The following is a 26,014-nucleotide window of genomic DNA, read 5'->3' on the forward strand; positions in this document are numbered from 1 at the left end:
ATGGTTTTGGACAAATGTCTCAGTGACTGAAGAGATATGTGAACCGATATCAATAATAGCATAACGGGACACCCCATTAACCACAACCATGTCCGACTAAGGGTTGGACCATTAAAAAAAAAATTGCGAAGTGATGGGTTATTCAAAAAAAAAATTTTTACTTCACCAGTGTAAAAAAAAAAATTGTCACTATATGACTTAGGGAAAAAAAATTTCCATCAGCTGTTGTCATGTCATCTCTGAACACAGTAGATTCACTTGAATTACTGCGTCATACGAATATGCCAATTCTTCCTGCCAAGAAAATGGAGCTAAGAGTACAAGAAGAAACTAGGTCATATATAAATGGATGTCAATGATTCTGGTTTGTGGATTAATTAATAACAGAGGGAAAAATAATATCTGCATTTCAATATTAATTTCAAAAACAATTTCACCCAGGTTGGATTTAGATTGTATACCATATATGCTCTATTAGAAGAGCATCTCCGATAGAAGCACATGTACAGCAACAATTGCATTGATTGTATACTGACTTATTAAAATATGATGTATTTTGACCATAGAAACACCTTTTATTTACATAAGAGCATGCGCTACTAATACGGTATTGCATACAACATCTCTGACAATTTAGCTGTTTTAGTTTAAATACATTTTACAGACTAAAACAGAAACCTTGTTAGAAAAGTTGCTGACTACTGTAAAATACTTTATTTTCTCTGGAAACAGCTTTCTGGCATAGTGTGGATCTAATTTTCACTATGTTGTATTAAGACTCAATGCAATGTATAGAGAAAGCTGCATTTTCACTGGAATTTTTTTTGCAGAAAATTGACTTCAGGTAAAACAGGGAAAATAAAATGCCAGTGCAAATAAAGCATTCCACGGTATGTTATGTGACCACAATAATAGACAAGATACATTCATGATTGTATGGAACCATGTTTTATTAAACAAGTAATAAATAAAATAAATAAAATGTAATAAAATAAATGAGAAACATTTTTTGTCAGCAAATGTTTTACATCACACTCTTACCGAGCAATCTCGCTTTGACCTACAATCCGACTTTCACCACCCACCTCACTTTCACCAACCATTCCACCCTCACAACTCACCTCACTCACACCTACTATCTCATTCTCACCACCGACTTCACTTTCACCAACCATTCCACTATCACCACTCACCTCACTCACACCTACTATCTCATTCTCACCACCCACCTCACTTTCACCAACCATTCCACACTCACCACCCACCTCACTCACACCTACTATCTCATTCTCACAACCCACCTCACTTTCACCAACCATTCCACACTCACCACCCACCTCACTCACACCTACTCTCATTCTCACAACCCACCTCACTCACACCAACCATATCACTTTCACCAACTATTCCACTATCACCACCCACCTCACTCACACCAACCATTCCACTGTCATCAGTCACTTTAGTACATGTAGCAGTCACCTGCCCTTTAGCCATTTTTGTTACAATGTCAGTGATCTTTTGTTGCTTTGTAACAGGATGTGGGGACGATGCCCACTTTCTCTTCTTTTCTTTTTTTTGTTTTTGGACTAAAGTTTTCTTGGCCCACTTTGCTGCATAGATAATTTTCTCACTGTAATCATAATATTTTTCTTTTTGATTGATGAAGAGTGAGCTTCCAGGTGTTAAACATGCTATTCTCTTGAACTGAGCACTGCATTTTGTATTTTGCAAGTAACGTTCAATGTTTTTCGATTGCTGATAAGGAGAAAGCTTCAAGGTTTGTTCTATCTTCTGTAGTTCTTGTGCTGTTGCTATCTCAAAGAGCATATTCTCTCTGTTCATTCTTTCTCTGTTTGCCCAATCATGAAATGACCTCTTCACAGTAAAACGACCTTCGTGAGCACTGCACAAACTGTAGCAAAAACTGTTGGATATAATGTGTTGAGGTTTGGTAGGAGTTTGAATGTACATCCACTGGTATTTTCTCTGTGGACAATAGAAACATAACAAAATATTAAACATTATCAAGATAACACTCATTGTGAAAGGGTGATGGGTCAATTTATATCCTCTCCATATGTTTATTCAATATCAGTTTTCCATCATGTAGCAAATAAACTATTGTATAAATGTTTAAACATATTTTCATAAATTCATAAACTAGTGATTGCTACATCCTGATAAAAACTTTGGATTTCTATATAAACAACATTTTTATTATCATTTTTTTTCACATATTAAATGTGGTCCACGAGACCACAAATATAATATGAATGTAAAACTATTATAAGTATAGTTTTGAATTTGCTATGCTCCTTAAAACATTGTAAATATATTTATTATTTACCGTGAGGTCCTCTTCCGAATATGCTATCGTTTTGCTACCATTCCCAGTAGCAAGCTTAAACGTGCCAGATTTATACATTCCTGGTGCTAGTGGTACATTTACATACTTTTTTGGAACACTTTCACTTTCAGTATTTTGACTGAGACTGATACTACTACTGGTACTATTAGAGTGCCAAAATCTAAAATACCGTTTACGTTCAACAGGCTTTAAACCCATTTCTTCTAGGTCCTCCTTCTCCAGGTCCCGAAGAAGCCCCACTTTAGACACACTAAACTCAATAAATTTTGCTAGATATTGCTCAAGATCACATTTTTCAAGAAATGATTCAATACTTTCCTTGAGGTCAATGCCCCAGCATTGTTGTTGACCTCCATCTTTTCAACACTGTATATGTAGGTCAATGGTCGTATGTTTTTCAACAGGGGAATGGTACCACAGTTTTTAAAAATAAAGCATTAAAAATAAAACAGCTGAGCTGAGCATGAAAAGTATGTGACTTTCGAGGTCATGACCCGTGATATGAAAATGGCAGCCACCATGGATGTTCAATCAAGCAGCCAGGATCTGAATACTTCCAGAAGGGAATATGCTAATATGTGTCTTTCACTGGGTTTGAAACATGTGAAATCATCAGTATGTTATGAAACTGAAGATATAGTATGGGACAGATTAGTTCAAAAAGTGAGTACATCTTATCCTTCATCACGCCATGTACTGGGTGCATATAAAATAATGAGTCAGATTCGTTTATGAGGAATTAATACTGTCAGAGATGCCTACGATGACTATTCAGCAATGATCAGCCAGAAACAAAATACTACCCGCAAACATTATTCTCTACAAGCTTTTCAACGATCTCCAATGGGGTCAATGGGATTACCACTGATCATGGTACCTATAAGAAATACAAACTACCTCATGATAATTGATAAACCTCTTGACCAGTCTTCACTTCTCCAGACACTAGACAAATTCTGTGAAGTAATATATACTGACAACGTATCATATATGGGAGATAGTCAGACATATTTTTGTTGCAGTCCACAAGACGTGACCGATGTGTTGAGTTGTTTATTTTATCATCAATAATGTCTTCAACTGCCGTACGTCATAACTTTCGTACTAATGAACATTTCTTTGCATCAGTCAAAAAGGAAATGGAAGAAGTTCAATATGATTTGACAACAGTAGATATAGATGCAGACAAGACTGCAGAATCTAGGTATAGCAATATTGTTGATAGGCTTGAGAGACTGATGACCCAAAATAACATTTCAGCGGAAAAGTTTTTTGAAGTACATGGAGAGCACTTAAAAAATTTATAATCTTTGACAGGTCAACAACAGTTTAAAAAAAAATGTTAGAAGGCATGTGATAACAGAGTGGAAGAAGTCAAAGTGGTCACAGAAGGGGAAAGGCAAGGGCTTGTTTCGTATAGACCGAAAGGCAGAAGATGATATCATTGATGTGTTATGTGAGCAAGGAGAAGCACATTCAAGGAGACATGGTCCACAGAACACTGTATTTGTTGGTAGGGACAGACGACTGTACAACAAAGACTTATTAGTCATAGCCAATAGAGCACTGAAAAAGCTGGGAGTAAAACGTCTGATAAAATCCAGTGAAACTGTTAGATCTTGGGGCAAACCAAAAAATACATGGTCTCGTCAAAGCTTGCAACATAGAGGGAGACAGGCATGGGCTTACCTTGGAACAAAGTAAAATTATGCAGGTGCTCATGTGAATATTCATTATAACCGTGCATTTGCCCGGAATTATGAACGATTTGCTTTCAGAAATTGCAACAAACACCTGCGAAAATATATAATGCGGAGAGCACTGGATGATACGAGCAGGCACATCTGTGGGATTTTCTAATCTTGTACATCCACCAGTGCAGCCAACAGATAAGAAAATTACTATTTGATGCACCAGCATATGATTTTCCTAAAACTGAGGGCTATGTATCCCCTGGTGTCATATTAATCCATGAAAAGGAAGAAGTTCCTGAATCAGACAATTGAAATTGATAAACTGTAAGCCAGTAGTAATATGCAAACCCAAAATCTGCTATCCAAGCAGTGCAACTAATTGGCAAAATGACTTGTATATGTTGAGACATTCCTTCAGAGAGGAACATGAGGTACCTGTACAAGATAACCAACTGCTACCACTACCAAACTTGTGCATTTCTGATCTAATCTTCCTGAGAGATTCACTATTTCAGTTTGAACTGATGACAGTAGAGCAGGATTTTCAGCGAATTAATTAGCCTGGTGATCACAAGGAAAGAGAAACAATGTGGTTGGATGTGTTAACTCAACGAATGGTTGAAATAGAAACTGCTCTTCAAAAGTATGGTGATGAGAAACTCGTGGCAGCAGTGATAAAGAAGCTGGCAACATTTCTGTCAACAGTGGCAACCGAGCTCAAAGATACAATATATAATTGTACTGCTCTCACAACCAGTCAAATAAAAGACATCTATAGACATGCATTTCAGTGTTGTATTACTTTTAGGGAGATTCACTGAAGTTGCCTAAACACAAACCAATCAATATCCAGAGTTCAAATGGTGGTCTTGGTGTGTCATGCAAAAAAAGGTTGTCAAAATCAGAAATTCTGAGTAATTTCAGTTAAATGATCTCTTGATGCAAGTGCGGTTTCATTTTGCTTCCAGAGATAGCAAGGTGCATGTTGTTGAAAAAGTAATGAGAGATATAAATGAAGCTCTTGGGGATGGCAGATTCATACACTGTAATCTACCTGCTAACTTTAAAGAAGCTACTAGATCTGAAAAGCTGGCTATGAGTGTTGAAGAACGCAGAGGGTATGATGAGGATATTAAAGTTGCAATTGGTAGGAATTGTGCCAACCAAGCTGCTTCAAGAATTGATGGAAACAAATCAATGAAATCCAACATAACGGCATATACACCTCAATATGAAAAACACCAGCTAATGTTTTTTGATGAGATATACTTGCTTAAGTATTCGTCAGCATCATCAGTAGCCATATCAGCCGCTTGTGCAGGTAGTGCATACTATAGTCAACAAATAGACTTTTTTAATAAACATTATAGTGTGTATGACTGTTGTATTGAGGGTATTTCATCTGCATGTAACAATTTGTGTACATTTCATCAACAACACAGTTCCCATGCTTGGAATAGTATTGAGGGGCATGTGCAACGAGTACTTGTACCAGTTCCTCGTTATTCTGCTGAGAAAAAAGTGGATTTCATTATGCAACTAATGATGAAATCCTGAAAGGAAACTTACCAGCCTTGTATGGACTGGATCTTTTGGCTTTCTGTGACACCCTTCATAGAGAAGTTGATGATTTTTGCCCAAGTGTACAACTACATAAGATCCTTGCAGAAGTTGGAGATCCAATTATTGAAGTTAAGTGTGAAAATGGCAAAGAAATTAAAATTGACAAGAACAATACATATGACAAAATAAAGGAAATGATACAAAAGACTCAATTCATACTAAAATATACTGGGGAAGATCTTAGAGAGGTGGTCATGAGAGAAGTAGAGCACAAATATGATTTGGCAGTCAAAGCATGTGCAAAGAAAATTGAGAGACAGAGAGAAAGTAAAGAACAGGATCAGAAGTCAGCAATAGATTTAAATTGGCTTGATATTGTTCATAGAGAATTCAAATCTGCGTGTAGCAGCCCTGAATAATTATTTAATGGAAATCATGGGTATATCCAAGAAAGAAGTAATGAAAAAAAGGCTTCAAAGTACAACAGAAAAAAGATATCATCACCAAACATGTTTATAGCCAAATTAGTACTGATGACATAATTGATGATACAGCCTCATTGACAACAATTACACCAAATACATATAACTACCCAACTGTGCCAAAATGAGGAGGTGAATACTCCATGGAAGGAATGAGAATAAAACTTATCAACATTGGTTAACAATATATATACACAACTGAATCATTTACCATTGATGTATGGGGAGGGAAAGAAGAGCTGTTTACAAAAAAATTTCAGAAAACTGTCCATCAAGAGTGACAAATATGATATCACATGAACTTGTCTTAAGGTGAGTTATATAGTACAATGTACTTGCTATAATGTAAACACCATTTAATTTATTTGATATTTTCAACACATACTTGACAAAAATGCAGTATTAGTTAGGAGCTAGGTATCATATATTTCTGAATATACATGTAATTTTATTTCTTTTGATGCAGTGCCACAGATGAATGTTGGACAGATGGGCTAACGAATGTAAAGTACCATGTGGGAAGGTGATCCCTGATGCATCAAATTCTACAGAGTCTTTGTTTAATTGTATGCATTTGATATTGTATATCATGACATGTATGGTTCATGTATGACATTGCTTTATTTGTGGAATTTAATGCAAGATTTCTATCATTTTTTTAGTGAACCTATCCAGCGTAGTGATTTAAGGAAGTACCGACAAAGGAGATTTGTCACATCCACTCCCCCAATACTGCCACTGACCATTGATATGTGGTCTGACCACCTACAAAGTGTATCATATCTGTCGAGGACATTGAAACTGGATAGAGAAATGTGAGTTTATGAAGTTATTCAGTTTTTGCACATCAACAGCAATTTGTAGAAAACATAAATTGTATTTAAACTAGTAGCTTTGTGCTATCTGCAAACTTTCGCTTCATAAATCTAAATATCAGAATTTTTGTTATTATAGGTATACATTACATGGAGTAACTTTTTTAAAATTGGCCATTACACCTCAGTATTCAGATATGGAAAGAGAGAATGGATGTTTTATGATGGTCTGAGGAACCAACACTTATCAAATTCCAATTCATCCCACCTGGCAGTAAAATAACAAGTCTTTGCTATCTCCGTTGAAGATGATGGAAAAAATGTTGGATATGGTGGACTCCTGAAAAAGTGCAAGCAAACCTACTGATAAAAAAATCTCCAAACACATAAAAAATAATAATTTGCCTTTCACTGAGCTGACCTCCTCCCTCAAAAATCAAATTGTCCAACCCTAACTGATGATGTGAATTGACCGAATTATGTCAGTGAAGACTCTCGTTCTGGGATACCGTGTACATTAGATTGGATTATTTTTCACACCATTCGCTCTTACTCTATGTAAGGTAGGTTCTCTGGTCAGCAAGTTGACAAAAGACACTAGTCCCCAAATTAATTTAGAAACGTAGCACAGGGCGACCGATGTGATATTTGGATAACTAAACTAATGCAATGAAGCGTCACACACCACAATGATTGATCAAGAACAAGACTAATATGATATATGTCAAAGGTCACTAGCATTTATTCAACCTTGCATGCAAATAGGGAAAATGGATTCCTGTACAGGGTGATAATATGGGGGAACTTCAACATACACTTTAGTTTGCAATAATGCACAATAATAATTAACAGCAGTCAACAGTAAACAAGGGTCCACTAAGTATCTGAATATACCAATTATTGACAACAAGAGTTCACTACAATGTCCACGATCTCCTAACAACCGGGCGGTGATTAGGTGTTGCTAAGGTAATAATGTCACGACGCGTTGTTCAGCAATGTTGACGTTCCCGCGCGGTCACACACATAACGGTCACGCACTCATAACAACTTCAGGCATAGCCTCCGGCCTCTAGATCGACTTCGGCAAATAATACACACACGGGTTGACGAACATGGACTAGATGTATTTACTCGTGTATTGTAGAGCAATGTTGATGAAGGGTATATTAACTTAAATAAAGTCTGGACCATGCGTTCGTTGAAATCTTCATAAGTAGATTAACGGAGCGTAGATTGTTCATTCACTTTCTTCACGATAAGAGGTTCACACAGTAATGTCACTCATTGACGATATACACAATATACTAGTACATGTATATATATGAGGAATACACGGTACTGTCACTTGTTGACGACGTACACGGCGCGAGGCATTCACGGTAACGTCACTCGTTGACGATAGACGCACTAAAACTAAGGGGTACTCACGGTAATGTTTAGCTGTGGAATCATAGCCCTATGTTGCCGACCGCATTATTTACGTGACTGACTCTGGCCGGCCCATAGGGCTATGGGGCCTTGTGCGACTGAATACCGGTTAAAATCCACATGCCAAATTTGGTCGTCGCGAAAATCACATTTTAAGACCTTCGAAAGTACTCACTATGTTTATTTACTTCCAAACAATGACCAGAACCTATTTGCGCTGTGAAATGATGACGGTGGTCATAAAAAATTGACTTTATTTACCGTACACCGAGTCGCAGAAAAATAACAAGACGAAAGACGCCATTTTGTATTCCAGAGTTTATAGCAAATTACGCGAGACCTATAATTTTGTACCACGTGACCGAAATCAGTAGATAAATTGCGTTTATGCAACTAGTTTCTATTATTAAACAAAAATCATACAATTATAAATACTGTATGTGATTGCTTTCTTGGAACAATTAGAATAACGGGAAGAGTGAATTTTATTCTTCCACCACTGTATCACATGACCGCCAAACGAGATTACATTTATTCTGTGCTAGGGAGTGTGGGATGTCAATGGCTGCCGTTTTCTCGTAATTTGCTTGGTTTCCGCGGTAATTGTAAAATATCACAAATTATTGCTTATTTATAAACACAAATTGCAAACAAAAGTTTGTATGTTATTCATCCAGCAATCAATTCACAATAAAGGTACGTCACACCATAGTAATCGAAAGCAAAAGCGATTTAATTTACGTATGCCAGATTTCTGTTTTTAAACTGTGATAGATCCCGTAGCTCTATGTTCGACGTACAACTACAAAATTAAAAAAAAGACGTCCAAATGAAATTGTTAGGGCGAAATTCGATTGTAGGTCGCACCAAAGAGCTACGGAACCGCAGCTAGGTAATGTTACTCATTGATAATCTTCGTGATTAAGAGGTACTCACGGCAATGTCATTCATAGATGATTTCTGGGCGAATGCGAACTTCTCATGTAAACAATGCCAGTCCAGCAAAACTGCCACTTCCGGGTTCGCAGACAAGTAGTCTCACGGAAAATCGTTCGATCCAATTCGGAGTGATGCCGTCTCACAGTTCAAGTACCCACAACTTCAATTCAGCAACTTTCCAGTGATGAAAGTGCTCTTTTCAGTCAGCGACTTTCCGTTTCACCTCCCGTGTCCCCTCGTCAGTGAATCCTCCTGTCCTGCATGGTTTTCCTTTTTTTACCTCCTCTGTCAATCCGCGAGCGTGCGACCCGTTATCTCAAATTGACTAATAACGTGAATGAATCACGTGATAATAAGCAGAATAAACAGATTAATTAGAACAAATAATAGGTCACTCACAAATGTAACAAATAAACACTGGGCATGGCACAATACAATCAGAACTATTTTCTAAGCCGCATCACATGCGCTCCTTGATTGCTAAGTGTAGAACTATTTCATAACGCAACAACTTGTACATGTATGTACCATAATAACTCTATTAGACTGATCATTCATAAAACAACTTATCCACTATGTTTCGCTAGCATAGAAATTACACATGGTTACATCTAGTTAGTTCAACACAGCCTCAACTGATGTACCCATCCTTCCAACAATTATTGGGATGTAATTGGTTCAGTGCAACTAGGGTCACTGGGTGAGCAAGATAATCTAAATTAGGCCACACTGATTTAATTTTATGGACGACATCCTCTGAAGACCCCCAAACTAACGCGAAAGGGCGAAAAAAAAAATCGGCCAAAAAAAATGCTGCTAAAACAACAGGACTACGGAGCTATTATTACGAATTTAACCACAGTGTATCAGAAAAACAACAAGTCTTAATTCGTAGGAGGCACATGCTGATGTACACATTTCGTATTGTATTACTGTCACAGGTATCATCACTTTTGATTTTGAAAAGGCAGCTTTGCCAAAGGCATACACATCAACTCAATAATAAAGAAAAACTTACTGTGTTGTATTGAAAAAAAAATTAAAAAATAAGTTTGTCAACAGCAACCTGGAAATTCTTTGACATTCAAACTACAGCTTTTAAAGTGACACTTCAGATAGACTAAGTGTAGACACAAATGCTCTAGAACTACTCTAGAACAACTATGTAACAAATTATAAGAGGCTCGATATTGGAAAAAAAAACACCAACAGAGTCAACAAAAATTTGGATGCAGAAAATTATGTACATGTATCTTGATGAAAATGGGTCATATGATCAAAATATTACTGAATTTGTGTGCAAGCAAATTGTCTGAATCAGAAAATGAAAAAAATAGGGACTTCGGCCAAGGAGCTTCTGCTGCTTTCGTTGCAGTTTTGTCGACTTCAATGCGGACAAAGCAACCGAACTGATTTGTCGCCTGACCGACTTTTAGGCCACCATACACCTCCACTCCTCTCCCATTTCTCTCATCATTGCAGAAGAAACGCGGGACAGCCACTCTGGACAATATGTTCTCAAAGTTGTCTGGGCGAAACTCGCTTGCCGCTACCGACCTCTCGTATAGCTGTGTAAACGTCTCCCTGGCCAACGTCAATTGCGTACCAGTCTACAACAATCCCTCCGTTTCACCTCTGAACTTTTATGCTCACGTATTTTGGTGGTGTGGTCGCCATGTTGGATCATTTATGGCAAAATTTGCATGTTTTGAGGCAATCTCTTTCCCATATGTCTTTGCGCATTACGTAACGCGCATCTAACTGTGCGGAGTTTGGTTTTGAGGTAGTCCAAAACGAGTTTTACGACAAGTCGGCGCTTTGCGACAATATGAGTCGGCAAGTTCCGAACAGAAAACCGATCTGTGGAGACTCGTCGTCGGAGATTTTTTTTTTTTTTTTTGAGAACAGGCGAAAATTAATGCGCGCGCGGATGTCATCCATAAAATTAAATCGGTGTAGCCTTACACTTATATGTCGTACAAGGCTGAAGTTTTAAGTCATCTCCTCTATTGGCTGCTCAAGAGCCAGCATTTGTTGCTTGCTCTTCCTGACTGCATGCCATTCATGTCATTCAACAACTCAGACTTTGCACCACCGTCTTGTTTACACTTCAACTGCCTTACTACTATATGGTACTACTACAGGTTGACTCTGTGCTTCCTTTGGCATGACTGTCATTGTAGCTCTCCTTTTATGGCTGCATCGGGTACACACGATTGTAAACATTGTCATTATGCAGTCCTCGCATAAACAGATGAGTGAGGCGGTAGTCACAATCAGGTAGTGGACATTCACAATTTTATATTTCTTCAATGGTTCTCAAACTAGCTTAAAGTGAAATTGCATATGAACAGATTCATAAGTGTGTTGGACACATGAATATAAATCAGCCATATGGTCTACGGAGCAGCGGGCAGCATCATATTCACCACATAACTCGTCAAAAACTGACTAAGGATTCTGCTGATTGGGTGGTAGATTCAAAACAAGTTTCCTAGCCTCACCACTAAGATTCCTCACGATAGTAAAAACGTTCAAATGTGATGGCATAGCACCAGAATTTAACAAATAGTTCATATGTCCTTAACCAAGTCCTCATTCTATAAGGAATATTTGAAGAATATAACTATTATGTTTCATGAACACTTGTCACAATAGGAAAAGTTAACAGTTTTGATTGGCTTTACTCCAACGGCTTCGACTATAACCATGTTTTGAAATACGGAGCTTTTGGATGTATTCCATTTTCTAAAGTAAAATCTTGAATCAAGTGCCTATGCTATTGAAATACAGACAGCTTTCCAGTCTTTTAGACATCTCTGCAGGACACCTACGACGGGATAGACTTTTCAGCCCACTACACAATAGAATCAATGGAGGTCAGAACCCTTTCCTTTTTGAAACCAAAATTGTCATCTAACTATAAGGCCATCGCTGATTGGCTGCTGAGTTGGAAAGTGTTCTATGTTCTACGTGTAATTAGATTTTCGTATGCAAGGGATTTTTTGTGGTGTGCCAGATTTATCATATTTTTTATTACCTGCTATGAGTATTTATACACACAATATTTATTGGTGATTCGCTCCGCCAGGATTGCCCTTAAATCATTTTTGTTGTGTGTGTTGGCGATCCGCTCCGCTGGGATTGCCATTAAATCACTTGATTAATGTGTGTGCGTGTCTGTGTGTGTTTCTAGTGTTTTCAAGTAATAATTCTTCTGTGATTTTTTTGGCTAGGCCGATTTCGCTCACACTTGGTATGCAGGTCACACTTCCACCCTAGTTAGTAAGTAAATTCTGAAAAAAATCCTAGTCCATCGTTGTCATAGCAACAGCCACAACATTTATTTTTGAATAGCTTCGCGCCAAATGTATCTCCTACAAATTTAGGACCTCGGACTAATTCTACTCAGCTCAATTGTGGGTACCAATTACTATTTGATTTTTTGATATCTTTCTTCATTACCGAAAAACTGTTCACCAGGGACGGCTTAACGCTTCTGTGATTTTTTTGGCTCGGCGGATTTGGTTCAAACTTGGCAGGCCAGTCACACCTTAACTCTAGTTAGGTGGTAAAATCAGAAAAAAAATCATGACCAATCGTTGCATGGCAACAGCCAAATGTTGATTCTTTGTAAACCTTTGCGCCAAATGTATCTCACCCTACAATTATCGGATTAAAAAAACTCGAACAAAGCTTATTATTTTTATTATACTGTCACTAATTGGAAAAAATCCTGGCCCACCGCCGCCATGACAACAGCCGCAAAACTGATTTTTGGATACTTCCGCCCTCAATGTGTTACTTTCTACCAGCTTGTAATAGCAGTATTCAAATGATCATGCTTTTAAATTTGGCTAAGTTGCGCACCGACGAGAGATCACCGGCACCGACATTGTTACACCATACCAACGTAATTCCAACGCAACTTTGAATGACCTGTAAATTCTGCGGTCAATCAAAAAATCTAGAAAATACAATCACAATCCAAAAATTATGATACCACATTCAATCGAATAATAACAGTGTAATAACAGTGTTGGAATGAACAAGCATTTTATTTTGGCTGAGTTGCACACGGAGAGAGACCACCGGCGCCGTCATTGTTGCACTGTATCAACATAAGTTCGAACGCAACTTTGAAATTAGACTGAACTGTAAATGCTGAGTTCAATCAAATAATCCAGAAAATATAATGGCAAAACTGTCGGAAATAAAAAGTTTGTCATCTTAACGAAATCTAGGTTAAAGGGTCAACTTGCATGAATATAATAACGATAACAGCAAAAGAAGAAGTGCTATTAATAAAGTAAAGTGAAGACTGAACGTTCTTTGCGTCCTTCGTATATGGGTTCCTTGTTTTAGTTATAAATCGACGTTAGCTGCACGTTCATGTTCTTCTATGACAAAAGCCGAAAACATGTTTGTTTTTTAGCGGAGCTAGCCTACCTGCTTGTTCAGTTTTTGATACAATTATTTGAATTTGCAGCTGTATATTTAAGACTGCATTGATATATGTGTCTTAAATTATCGTGTTTTTTATTTTCGCAAGAACGAACCCCAATTCTTTGAATATTGCTTTTTTCATGGTCTCTCACAGGATTTTAATAAGACGACACTTTATCCCACAATGACGCTATAATCCAATCTAAATTATGTAACAAGAATTGACTGTTAATTGAGTGGACTCTTGATTTTAAGTGATTTACCAGTTTTTGGAAATTCGTAAAAACTCCACCAGTAGCACATGTTGTTTTCAAACAGGGCGATTGGATCAGAAAACAACACAGATTTTGACTCCTTCCGAAACCCTTCGTATTTGGCATTTTTACCGTGTACGTGGTACACAGAGCTGTCGCCACAAAAAGCACTCTTTGCTTTTCCTATCGTGTCTATCCATGCCTCTTCGTGGGCCGCCTGTACAATCTGTGGATATGCACCAATTTTACGGAGAACTGCTGTTTTAGCCATGAAAAAGAACATGAACATTTCTCCCCATACACACTGTGGGTATCCAGGTACAATGTTATTACGCGGAAAAAATGGTCCCAGATTACAATATCCCTGTGTATCATTGTAACCAATATGTCGAAGTCCTTTGAGTATTCCCAGATTTTTTACCTCACCACAATTTATATCCATGTCAATATTTGGATCTTCGAGTTTTTCCATCATAATTTCCAGATTGGTATTGTTCGTAAAGTACATATCATCATCTAAAAACACAACGTATTTTGTTCTGACCTGACTCAAGGCAAGGTTTCTTCCTGGAAAACTTCCTTCCCTGAAAGGCATGACGAAGTATTTAACATTGTCCTTTTTGATCGGTTTTGGAAATTCGGAGTCATCTGCAATTATTATTGTTATATTTGGGTAGTATTTGTGAACACTAGCAACAAACTGCTCAATGACATCTGGTCTTTCAAATGTTTTAGTGATGACTGTGACTTTATCGATGACTGAATTTCTTTCACCAGGATCGTACAGATCTGGCAATGGTTCCCTCCGAATGCGAACATAGATATCAGCTGTGAAATTCAGTAATGTGATTTGTAATTTATCACGGGCATCAAGCTCATAGTTATCACTGGAATAAAGAATATTATTGTTGAGAATTCTTTTCAAGAGCTCTATATTTTGCTTCAAATTAATTCTCAATTCAAACGTCTTTTCACCGGATATGACGTGGTTTGCTAACATCATTGGAGTTATCAACTTGCTTAAACGTGGTTTTCCCAGCTTCCTCACAGATGCTATTTGTAGTGTAATATCTGTGTTCAAGTTTGGTAACATTTGATCTACAATTGGATGAAGTGACAATCCAATGATGGGCACTGTTTGATACGGATCCACGGTGATACCACCTCCGATATAATTGAATGGAGACATCGCTTTGCAGACAGACAATGGTTCTAGACGCTTTTTCTTCTCATGTTCCCACTTCTTTCCTTCTACAATTCGTCTTTTATTTACAGGCTGCAACCAGACTGGTGGCTCTGGACAGTTACACCTTAATCGTCCAATCTGCATTTGTTCACGCAGCATTTCCTGTTTCATTGCAGTGACGTGTTTGTCGCCATTAAAAGCGACTGAAACCATTTCGTTCATAGCGTCCTCCCCAGAATCATCAGTAATAGCAACAACGTCTGGTTTGCAATCTCGTGTGATAACTTTTTCTTCGTCTGGATATCGATGATATTTTCTTCTAATTTCAGAACCCAGATACACAATGACAATTATTGGTAAAATCACTCTGATAGCAAAAAGAGACAGTCGATTCGACGATCCGCCAAGCAACCCCATTTTATCACAAATCGTGCTTTAATACAATGTGCCTACAAAACACTCACACAGATTACTACCTCGTGTGCAGTAAGCGTGATGTGAATATTAGTATGCAGGTGCTGTAACATCAATTTGACAACATTTTGCTTTTATGCGCGCGTGCGCAGTGCTTCATGTTTGCTGTGGCGGGGTGTGGTGTTTAGAAACTCGCACACATATCTTTCCCTACTCCACAAACGTGTATGGAATGATAGGGAGGTAGAATCTGTTTATATTTACTATGTAAAAACTCCCATTGTCACCCGTCCATTTGTCTAGTAGTGGAACAATGTGTGCAGCCCACAAGAGAAAATAGCGTCATTTGTTTTTATTATGGCTGTCCGGGAATACACTACATTGCTTCAATAATCGCACTGGATTATTGTCGTTATTACCATAACATAGGAGTAAAGGGTGTCATTGATATTAATACGTTAATGTTTTAAAGCGATATTAATGTCATTCACACTGTGGTAGGGTGGTTCTGAAACATTTGTTATATACTTATGTTTCCATCAGTGAGCATAATATGGTGCCAGACGTGTATTACTCGCATCAATAGATACTGCTTAAATTGAGTGTGTGTGTGTGTGTGTGTGTGTGTGTGTGTGTGGGTGTCAGCATCGTTTATTCTATGTTTTCTTTATATTAGCTCAAACCTTGCAAATAAAAATGCATGGAATCATGGGAAAAAACGGTGTACACTGTCGTGTGATAACTGGCATAAAGGAGATTGATAGGTCATACTGCTTCTGACATGTCACACCCGCCGTGATGTTCCAAAGTCATGTCAGGAAAAAATGTCAAATCAAGGTTACTGGACAAACAACCACATCAAGTCAACTTGGCAGTCAATAGCCGAGATCTGGCCAGGAAGTCTGAATATCTAAAACATGCTCTTGAGTAACGCACAAGCTGTGAAATAGAAAGTCAATAAGCTGGTGAAGTAGGAATGTTACTATCGATATATGGAAAGTTTGAATTACTAAATAGCATAACATACTTATACATGGATTGCGGATTGTTTGGTGAAAAAAAAACACTGCGAAATGCACAGTAAATGTTATTTTCGGCCATGGTTGCCGTGTTTCATCTGTGCAAATCGCTCAATCTTTAAAAGTATAACATTATTGAAATAAATTGACGAAATATCAAACGTAAGTTATTTCACCACTCGCCAGGTAAAATGCCGTACCATGGAAATGACTGCGATGACTTTCTCAGGAACGTATCACCTTATATTCTCAACTAGACTCAGCTTAGAGCGTTCTAGATGAGCAACGGCGTAGCACGCGTCGAGTTTTTTCACAGAGTGAAACACGTTGCAGCGATACCGGATGCGACGTTTCAGTGGCAGCCTCGCCGTACATATTTGATTTATACAAAGAATACTCCTAACATTAAAACATCTCAAAAACAATTATCTTACTTAATACTGCACTAATGCTGCAAACTTAGGATTATATTTGTAGGGCGTTTTCATTATACATATAGCTATATAATATATACAAGTAATTATTCACCATAGGATATGTTTCATACAATACCTATCAACTATGTTGCAAATGTTTGCTGTAATGCACAATTTCTGCAAAGTGTGATGGTAACGCACATTTAAGTATACGTAACATGTATGTATAAGTAATTTATGAAAATTTTTATTTAAATAATTTATTAATTAGTTAATAATTATTTATTCTAATTATTCTTTATTGGTTAGTAAAACTAATTAAACACAATTAATGAGTTTCATATTATCATCCACGGATTCGGCAAATTCATATTCCTTATACCAAATGTTACCGTAAAAACTCCCATTTGTGTACAATAAAAACAAGCTTTAGCACATACTGTTTCTATAATTCCTGAAAAATTACAAATATTTGAACAATGCATACATCACGAATTACGGAATGTTTTGATTATAAGCAGATTGAATATACATTAAGCAAGTTAAATCTTTTGCTTGAGGTATAATTGAAATCTAACATTTGTGATTTCTTACAATCGGACTAAACAATTTTATTTACAGTGGAAGCTATTGAACAGATAGTCTTACAAGTTGTTATTGCTAAAACTTAATTCTAGCATTGTTCAATTTAATTAGGCTTCATAACCCGATTATGTCTTATACTAAAAAATCTAATAAACAAAAATAAACCACATTTAGAATATTAAAGAGAAATTACGCAATCCCAAGAATCGGACCAAGTGCTTATGGGTAATTTCAATACCTAAACTCAGCCTCTAAGTAAACTAACGTTTATCTTTCTCACTCCCATTACCGGTAGTTCCAAAACCCAACAACCCATCATTGTTCGAACAGTTTTGAAATGAATACAAACGTTTAAATACAATCTCCAATAAAAAAAAAAGAAATAACAAACAGGGAACGCACTGTTACTCTGTTATTAATAGGTCAACAACAACACACTTCTTAGTTTAAAAATGAATGCAAGCCAGTGCTGTTTTTGATACGTTCGTATGTCGGGTGGTAAAATGAAAATAATTTAAGTTTTCGTTGGCCCATTATTGATGAAATTGTCTACCGGACCGGATCTTACTAATTATTAGTAACTGTAGAACTACAGTTAATTAGTGGCTAGCGCCCTCGTGCAATTTACTTGACTTTCACTAAAACAGTTGGTTATATCTTTAGACTTTCAGATAAGTGTTTCAGTCTTATACCATGAGGAGACGACGACATTGAAAGATTCAGCAATCGGTTGCACTGTTTGTGCACATCGCTGAACGTATGTTAATTTACATAAAAACAAAAGATGTATGCTTTGCCATTTGTTCATTGCCCATTCGCTATGGCTTAGTTGTTAGAGTCTCTATCTGCTGTTGTGGGTTACATTCTGCATATGAATACAAGTGTGACGGGTTTACAATCTGCATAAGATCATAATGTTTACAGAAATAAACAAACCGTCTAAAGAATAGGCCAAATGACCAAGAGTGGTATGATAACTATATAAAGTAGATCCCAATTCCTTTCTTCACGTGCTGACAAACTGGCTTTGACGCTCTGGATAAAACCCGCCATTTTGAAATTATGTGATGACAAGCATGCATAAATGCATTCCAAGTTCAAAGTGACGTATCATTACGTATGGTATAATCTCAAAAGCAACATACGTACATACATACAAAAAGAACAATATATTTATCATATATTTCTGTTTCTGTTTTTCGCGGTGTGCACGTTTCATCACAAACCGTTTTATTGTTGTCAAATATTCACGAACATGAGATCCAGGAAAGGGAACCCAATATACATAATGTTTCATTTCGCACATCGTTATATTATTGTCACTATACACACAAACAAGCATTGGAGACTTAATACAACATTTATGTTATCAAACACCCAAAAAGACAAGTGATTTTACTGAGATGTGTTCAGAGTCACAGTTTGGCCTCCAAACATTGTAGCTGGTACATTTTCCAGAGCATCATCCATGATTCTACTAGCTTGGGTCACATTAACATACTAATTTGGGCTGCTTCTATCTTGCCCCATTTATACCCTCGATTTCCCTTCAGGAAAAGTGTTGTTGAAAAAAATGTTAACCACAATGGTTCTTGTGATAGAACATCATCTTTCCATGTTTTAAAATTCACATATCCTTATCCACATATCACCATCTTCATTCAGCTTCCATGCATTCCCTAAAAATGTTTTCTTTTTTTCATTAGCACTGTGTTTCAGTCAAAAAACTTGATATTGTGTAATGACTTTACCCCGTCAATGCTTAATTTTTAAAAATTTTCACGTCATCGATTGAAAATGATTCATTTAGTGCAGGTATTTTTGGATAATGTGATCCGTCTTTGATGTCGATTGACACGCCACCAGTCGCCATACTGATACGTCTATCACGGCTATCAATCCTCACATTACATTACCCACATAGATATCCTGTCATTCTCTAGATTCCCACTCAGCCAAAGCAATTGTTAGAAAACTTATGTGCATCGGCATCTATGATGTCAGATGGCCATACGTCAGTGGCCATAGCGGGTCACTGTTTACAAACAAGCGTCTACCCATGGACATTTGCATTTTAACATGTGTTTTCATCGTCGATGGGGACTTAATTCCCGCGCTTGCGCAGGTAACGACCTTCCAGCTTTAATATCCACCGAACCAACACCAACGATCAGCGAGCGCCAATTTTATGTAACCAACCAAGTATGTTCATACAAAATACAGTACAATGTTACGTCATTTAGGAAATTACTTTAACAAATAATTACAAGTTTTTTAAAGCAACAACACTATTCGTCTGATTGCAATTAGATATTCACCTGGATGAACTAGTTGATCATCCAAGATTTAATGCAATATCTTTTATGAAAACAAAACTGTTCTGTCAAAATTGGTAGATTTGAAGGTACACAAATACAGTAGTAAAAAAATAGAGTCTGTCCAACTACAACTTTAGAAGTCTTCATAGAAGTACGGGAGCACACCAAGTGGTTAATATAGTGGTAATAAGAAATAGTAGTTCTACCAGAACTTGATCTTCAAGATTTTATTTCTACCCGACGTTTCGACAATTCACAGATTGCCCTCATCAGGGTCAAACAACTGGCAAAAATTAATGGAAATAAAACATAACTGAATAAACGATTAAACACGCGAATTGTCGAAACGTCGGTATAAATAAAAACTGTGATGTTTTTTTGTGTGATGATCACTTATTAGAGTAATGCAATAGTTTATTATTCAGGCTGTCTCGAAGAGGTAATTGTCAGATCACATATGCTAGCTTACTGCAATCAGAACTATGTGTCTGATTTTTTCTCAAGGTGCTAACCTTAATGTGTATCATAAATACTAGGTAGTTACGAACTATATACGCAGGTGCATAGATAGTGTTTCAAGATGAAGAAGTACGACTGTGTGATTGGAAACTAAATGTGGCCAGTACACTGGTACATATCCAGTAATATACCTGAATTTAAGTCATCGGGCGTCGCACTGTGATGCACTCGAAAATAATTTTTGTGAATAGCCTCATATTAAAAACGATTAATATAATTATAATTAATAACGGAAAACTATGTACACCATTACATAAACATCACAACACATGATACACACGTGATAGAGTATGAGTAAGATATTCAAACGGCCGTTTGTGAAGTGAGTTTAATTTAAATATTACGTCATTTTATTTCAATCTGATCACGTACATGTAGTCAAAGCTGGCGCCTCTATATTGTTTTTTTTACAAATAGACAGACAAAATGAATGCATTATAAATCAAAGAAAGCTTAGAAAGAACTCCCATGTGCTGAGAGTATTGGAGACACATTAAATATAATTCGAAATTACTTAGCTGAAAACTAATTATGCAAATCAGAAAATTAATATGACCAGATTTGAGTGTAAAACTAATGAGGTCTGCGCAATGTAACAGAAAATCTATGTCTCCAAGTTTAATTGAAATGTGATTAGAACCAAAAAATTATGAATTATTATGCTTATTAGGGAATTAATATGAACAGATTTTTACCCCAAACTAATTAGGTTTGTACATTGTCCTAGAGCATCTTTGTACTAAGTTTCATTGAAATGGAATAATTAGTACCGTGAAAACTCAAAAACTTCGACCACTCTAAAAATTCGTCCGTCTGTTTATTTGCCGGGTTTCGGTGTTTTATTTACCTCAAAATTTTCGACTCCACTAAAAATTGCCGACTCATTCTTATTCGAAAATTTCGACCAGTTTTAGTTTTCCCCCAAACGAAAAGAAAAAACGATGTGAGCGTTCAAACGGGACCTTCCTCGAAGGCATGAATCCGGGTTTCTGATTGACTGAGAGATTTTTATTTTATTGGTAACGAAAATATATTCTAAATAAACGAAGTTTCAAATAAAAACGAACACAAAAATCTTGGCATGCTGCGTTTCTGAATTGTTGATTATTACTGTACTCAGTAGTGATTATAATAATGTACACAAAATAAATTTGTTGAATGGTTATGAAATACAAATAAAAGTCAACTTAGTTTCATCGTAAGCGAATGATTCCGGTCTCGTATAAACGTTTGATGCTGTAGGATATCCGCCATGTTCTCTTAGGTCAAATAGGTCAAATCGCTAATTAACCAATCAAAAAGCTGGATGATGCCAACGTGTTCAAATTACCATAGCTTATTTAAATATGTTAATGTTATTGAACGCAATGCGGAAGAGATTGATGTTGTAGTACGATATTTTGGCTTGGATTTTGATGCGAAAACGGCATGATTTTTTTTAAATAAAAAAATTAGTTGTTTTTAAAAAATAAACTGGTCATCTGAAGAATAATTTAACATTGTTCACAGCGATAACAGCTCATTCTCGAAAGGAAGCTTACCCGCTCACGCTAGTCACGATAAAAATCATACACGTGTACTCTTGAATAGACAAACGTCAATGACTACGGTAAAACTTAGACTCTATTTTAGCCGGCAGGATTAATTGAAATGTCCGAAAAATGACGCCAAAATACACCTTAAAAGTCCCATTTTATTTTCCTAAATCCCATTTTATTTTTTAATCCAAGGGCGAATTTACGGCAGAATTTGGTCCCTCAAATAAGGGACACGTGAGCTTTGATTCTAACCGGATACATTGCACTGGGTCGGGGAGATAGTTTGCTAAACTTCCATGCATCTTTTGTCCAATGGGTACCTGTACTTCGAACATTCGCAAGTTTTTCTAGGTAGTGCTAGACAGCTTTGTCTTTTGACCTATTAGTTTTGTGCTGACCTCTTCTCCGCGTCTTGATGTTTTGTTTTGCTTGTCATAATACTCACTGATTGATGACTTTGTTTAGATTTTGAGTTACAACTCGGCCACGACCTTTGCTTTTACCGTGAAACATGAGGAAGTTTACGTCAATTGACGGACATTGCATTTTTTAAAAACTAATGAAGCACACTGTCTATCATCCCCATTTTTTCATTTGCTGATTTCTATTCTGAAAAATTCGACCGTCCGAAAATGCACCTTAATTTTGACTCTAAAAACACGTCACATATCTAACACCAATTATTCAAAACCGGTCGAAATTTTGGAGTTTTTACGGTGCTTTAGATATCAGTGTGAAAGCTTAAAATTGGTTAATTATGCAAATTAGGTAATTAATATGTACAGATTTTAACCCACAATTATTCAGGTCTGTCTATTGTCTTACAGCATCCATGTACATTCATTGATATGTGATGTATAGTACCTGAGATATCAGTGTGAAAGTTGGTTAATTATGCAAATTAGGTGATTAATATGCACAAATATTTACCGGAAACTAATTGGGTCTGCATAATTCTAGATTCATTGAAATGTGATGATTAGTACTTTAGATATCAGTAGAAAAGCTGAAAATTAATTATGCAAATTAGGTAATTAATATGCACAATTATTTACCCTAAAACTAATCAGGTCTCTGCATAGTCCTAAAGGATCTATGTACCAAGTTTCATTGAAATGCGATGATTAGTACTTGAGATACCCGTGGAAAAGCTGAAAATTAATTAATTATGCAAATTAGGTGATTAATATGCACAAATATTTATCGAAAACAATCAATCTCTGCATAGTCCTTGAGTATGTAAGTACCAAGTTTCATTGAAATGTAATGCTAACTACTTATATCAAATGCTGAAAATTAATTAATTATGCAAATTAGGTAATTAATATGTACTGATATTACCATAAAAACTATCAGGTATGTGCAGTGTCGTATGACATCTATGTACCAAGTTTCATTGAAATGTGATGATTAGTACTTGAGATATCAGTGGAAAAACCGAAAATTGACTAATCATTATGCAAATTAGGTAATTAGTATCCACGGATTATTACCAAAAACTAATCAAAACCTAGCATTAGTTCAGAGCATCTATGTACCAAGTTTCATCAAAATCCAATGAGTGGTTGTTTAGATATCAGTGGAACAGTCATGGAACCACTAAAAAATAGCTAATTATCATGCAAATTAGGTAATTAATATGCACGGATTTTTACCAAAAATTAATCAAATCTGCGCATATGTTCAGAGCATCTATGTACCAAGTTTCATCAAAATCCAATGAGTGGTTCTTTAGATATCAGTGGAACAGTCATAGAACAGCTAAAAATTAGCTAATTATCATGCAAATTAGGTAATTAACGAGCATGGATTTTTACCAAAACCTAATCAAATCTGCGCATTGGCCCAGAGCATCTATGCATCAAGTTTCATCAAAAACCGATGTATGGTTCTTGAGATAGCAGTGGAACAGTCGGACACACATACACACACACACACATACACACATACACACATACACACACACATACAGACACACTAACTGCAAAGACTCCCATTTTGTGCTTCGCACATGGGAGTCAATTATGTTATGGAACAAATGTTAAATAGCTCAATCCCAAAATAAGGTTGTTGCTAAGCGACGGCAGAGATCGAGCTATCACAATCCTGACGAAAGTCACACACTTCATGGTAGGGATAAGTTACAGACTGACAGTCAGAATCAGAAGCCGATGTCAGTGTTATAAAATTAAATAGATGTTGTGTAATGACTAATAATAAAACAATAATTGAAAATATTTCAACAAAATAACAGATGTAAAATTTCACACGCACGTTTTATTGTACGCTACTACAGTGAATGAGTCAGCAAACACAATACTTGTTATATATAACTGAAATTACTGCGGTCGTAATCCCAGTCTATAGGGATCAGTGAGAGTAGTACACATACAATGGAATAAATTCTCCATGATATAAACACAAAAGCAAAACAATACAACGTCGACGATACTGTCAGGCCAGATTAGCATGTATTGTTTATTTCCGTTAACAGCTTGTCAACAGACTCTGTATGGCCCAGTAGATTTACAACGAGACTGTATAACCTATAGATGTTACACCTAAATTGTATCTAAACAGATTGTTTGCATCAGAAATATTTTTCTTAACTGATTTACGATTGCGGTCCCACCTAGTGATATGTCAAATGATATGTCTATAGTTATGATGATAGCCTACAAATAATGGACAATGCATTTTTGAAAGACACTTTAATTTCTTACTGTGTAAGGTGCTGTTTGCCACTAAGACGATGCACTGTCTGAGTGCATACTTTGAGGTATCCTCGTAATAAACTTATTATTATACATGTTTTCCTTCCAAGGATACATCATGGGAATGTCGAAATCGCAAAAGTTTAGAACGGAATCAGCCTGGTGGCAGCCATGTTTTTTTTATTATTAGAGGGCGCTTACGCGCGAAATCATTCCATATTTAGAATTCGCATTTTTTCATATGGTAGGATGAAAATACCGCTAAATTTCGGCACGCTGTAACGTAACATTACGGTGACAGATGTATAATAATAAGTAGTAACAAGACCTAACTATGTCATAAATGCCATTCGTCTATTTTGTTTCCCCTCGTTATCGTTTTTTAGAGAAGGCCTATGATTTTTGAGTTGTTTGTTTGAATCATACCGATTCATGATGTTGTATTTTCGGTACTGTGTTTTTCCTCACTGATGAGTAATTGAATACTTTAAAGGGTAGTGATTGTTATGTGTATAACGTACCTTGACATCATGTGTATACTCCCCATTGAGTAAGGGATAATTGAAGGGTTAAGTGCTTTTAAACAGTTTCCTGAATATATCGCCCTCTATAAATTTCCACGTATCATTAGGTTTTGCTTGATTTTCGAATAAAAATCTCTCCAGCAAATGTATATTAGTAACAGACATGTGAACGTTGGTGCACATTATTTTAGGAAAAAAACAAAACAATTGGAGGAGAATTTATTTTAAGTTTCACCATCAAAGCCAATGGCAGAATGTGGTATGAAACATGTGGTAACCATTCGAGGGTTCGATATATTAACATCATGAATGCTGGGTGCGAGAACATGAAATAAGTAATTGTGATAGGTCTAACTATGCATTATAGCCCATCGTAAGTGTGCAAGTGTCTCCCCTAAAGAGAAACAAATAAATTTAAGTCCATCCGTCACATACTAAGTAGAAATGGAAAACAATTACCGCAACTTTGTTGGTTACATTAGTAAATGACAATTCGTGGGCACCGATGAGGTTTACCATGGAAACAAGTATGAAATACGAATATTTATATTGTTTTAATTGTAATGCATTTAGTATTGCAGTGCACAACAAGCTTTAAGATATTTTAGCTCGAATATATTCCGGATGTAGGGAATAACATATCATACTCATTATCCAGTGTTATTTTGTGTTTAATGAGTAATTTCTGCTTTTTGCATTTTCGTAGACAGTTGTTCCTCAAAAAATATATTTGATACAAAAAATAAAAATTTGCCAAAATATGTTCAACTTAATAATTAGCGAAAC

At 36.4% G+C, this 26,014-nt stretch overlaps 2 protein-coding genes across 3 annotated transcripts; both read right to left on the reverse strand.

Moving 5' to 3' along the window:
• Positions 1-932: 932 nt before the first annotated feature.
• On the reverse strand, positions 933-25,285 carry LOC146739174 (uncharacterized). 2 transcript variants are annotated; one of them, XM_085503841.1, is made up of 2 exons: positions 25,226-25,285; positions 933-1,989 (listed from the first exon to the last, which is right to left on the reverse strand). In XM_085503841.1, the coding sequence occupies exon 2, from the start codon at positions 1,972-1,974 to the stop codon at positions 1,339-1,341; it is 636 nt and encodes a 211-aa protein (XP_085359967.1). In that variant the 5' UTR covers positions 1,975-1,989; positions 25,226-25,285; the 3' UTR covers positions 933-1,338. The 2 variants fall into 2 exon arrangements, with proteins under 2 accessions (XP_085359967.1, XP_085359966.1); XM_085503840.1 differs by lacking the exon at positions 25,226-25,285 and adding an exon at positions 9,293-9,780.
• Positions 13,335-15,686, reverse strand: LOC100376775 (beta-1,4 N-acetylgalactosaminyltransferase 2-like). Its single transcript, XM_002734831.2, has one exon. It carries the CDS (start codon positions 15,596-15,598, stop codon positions 13,970-13,972), a length of 1,629 nt encoding a protein of 542 aa, XP_002734877.1. The 5' UTR covers positions 15,599-15,686; the 3' UTR covers positions 13,335-13,969.
• Positions 25,286-26,014: the final 729 nt, after the last annotated feature.

Source organism: Saccoglossus kowalevskii, chromosome 9, assembly GCF_978046115.1.
Source record: "Saccoglossus kowalevskii chromosome 9, keSacKowa6.1, whole genome shotgun sequence".
Lineage (NCBI taxonomy): Eukaryota > Metazoa > Hemichordata > Enteropneusta > Harrimaniidae > Saccoglossus > Saccoglossus kowalevskii.

What these genes read in the sequence shown, in the direction of transcription:
- LOC100376775 (XM_002734831.2), bottom strand. Translation starts at nt 15,598, where the DNA reads ATGGGGTTGCTTGGCGGATCGTCGAATCGACTGTCTCTTTTTGCTATC.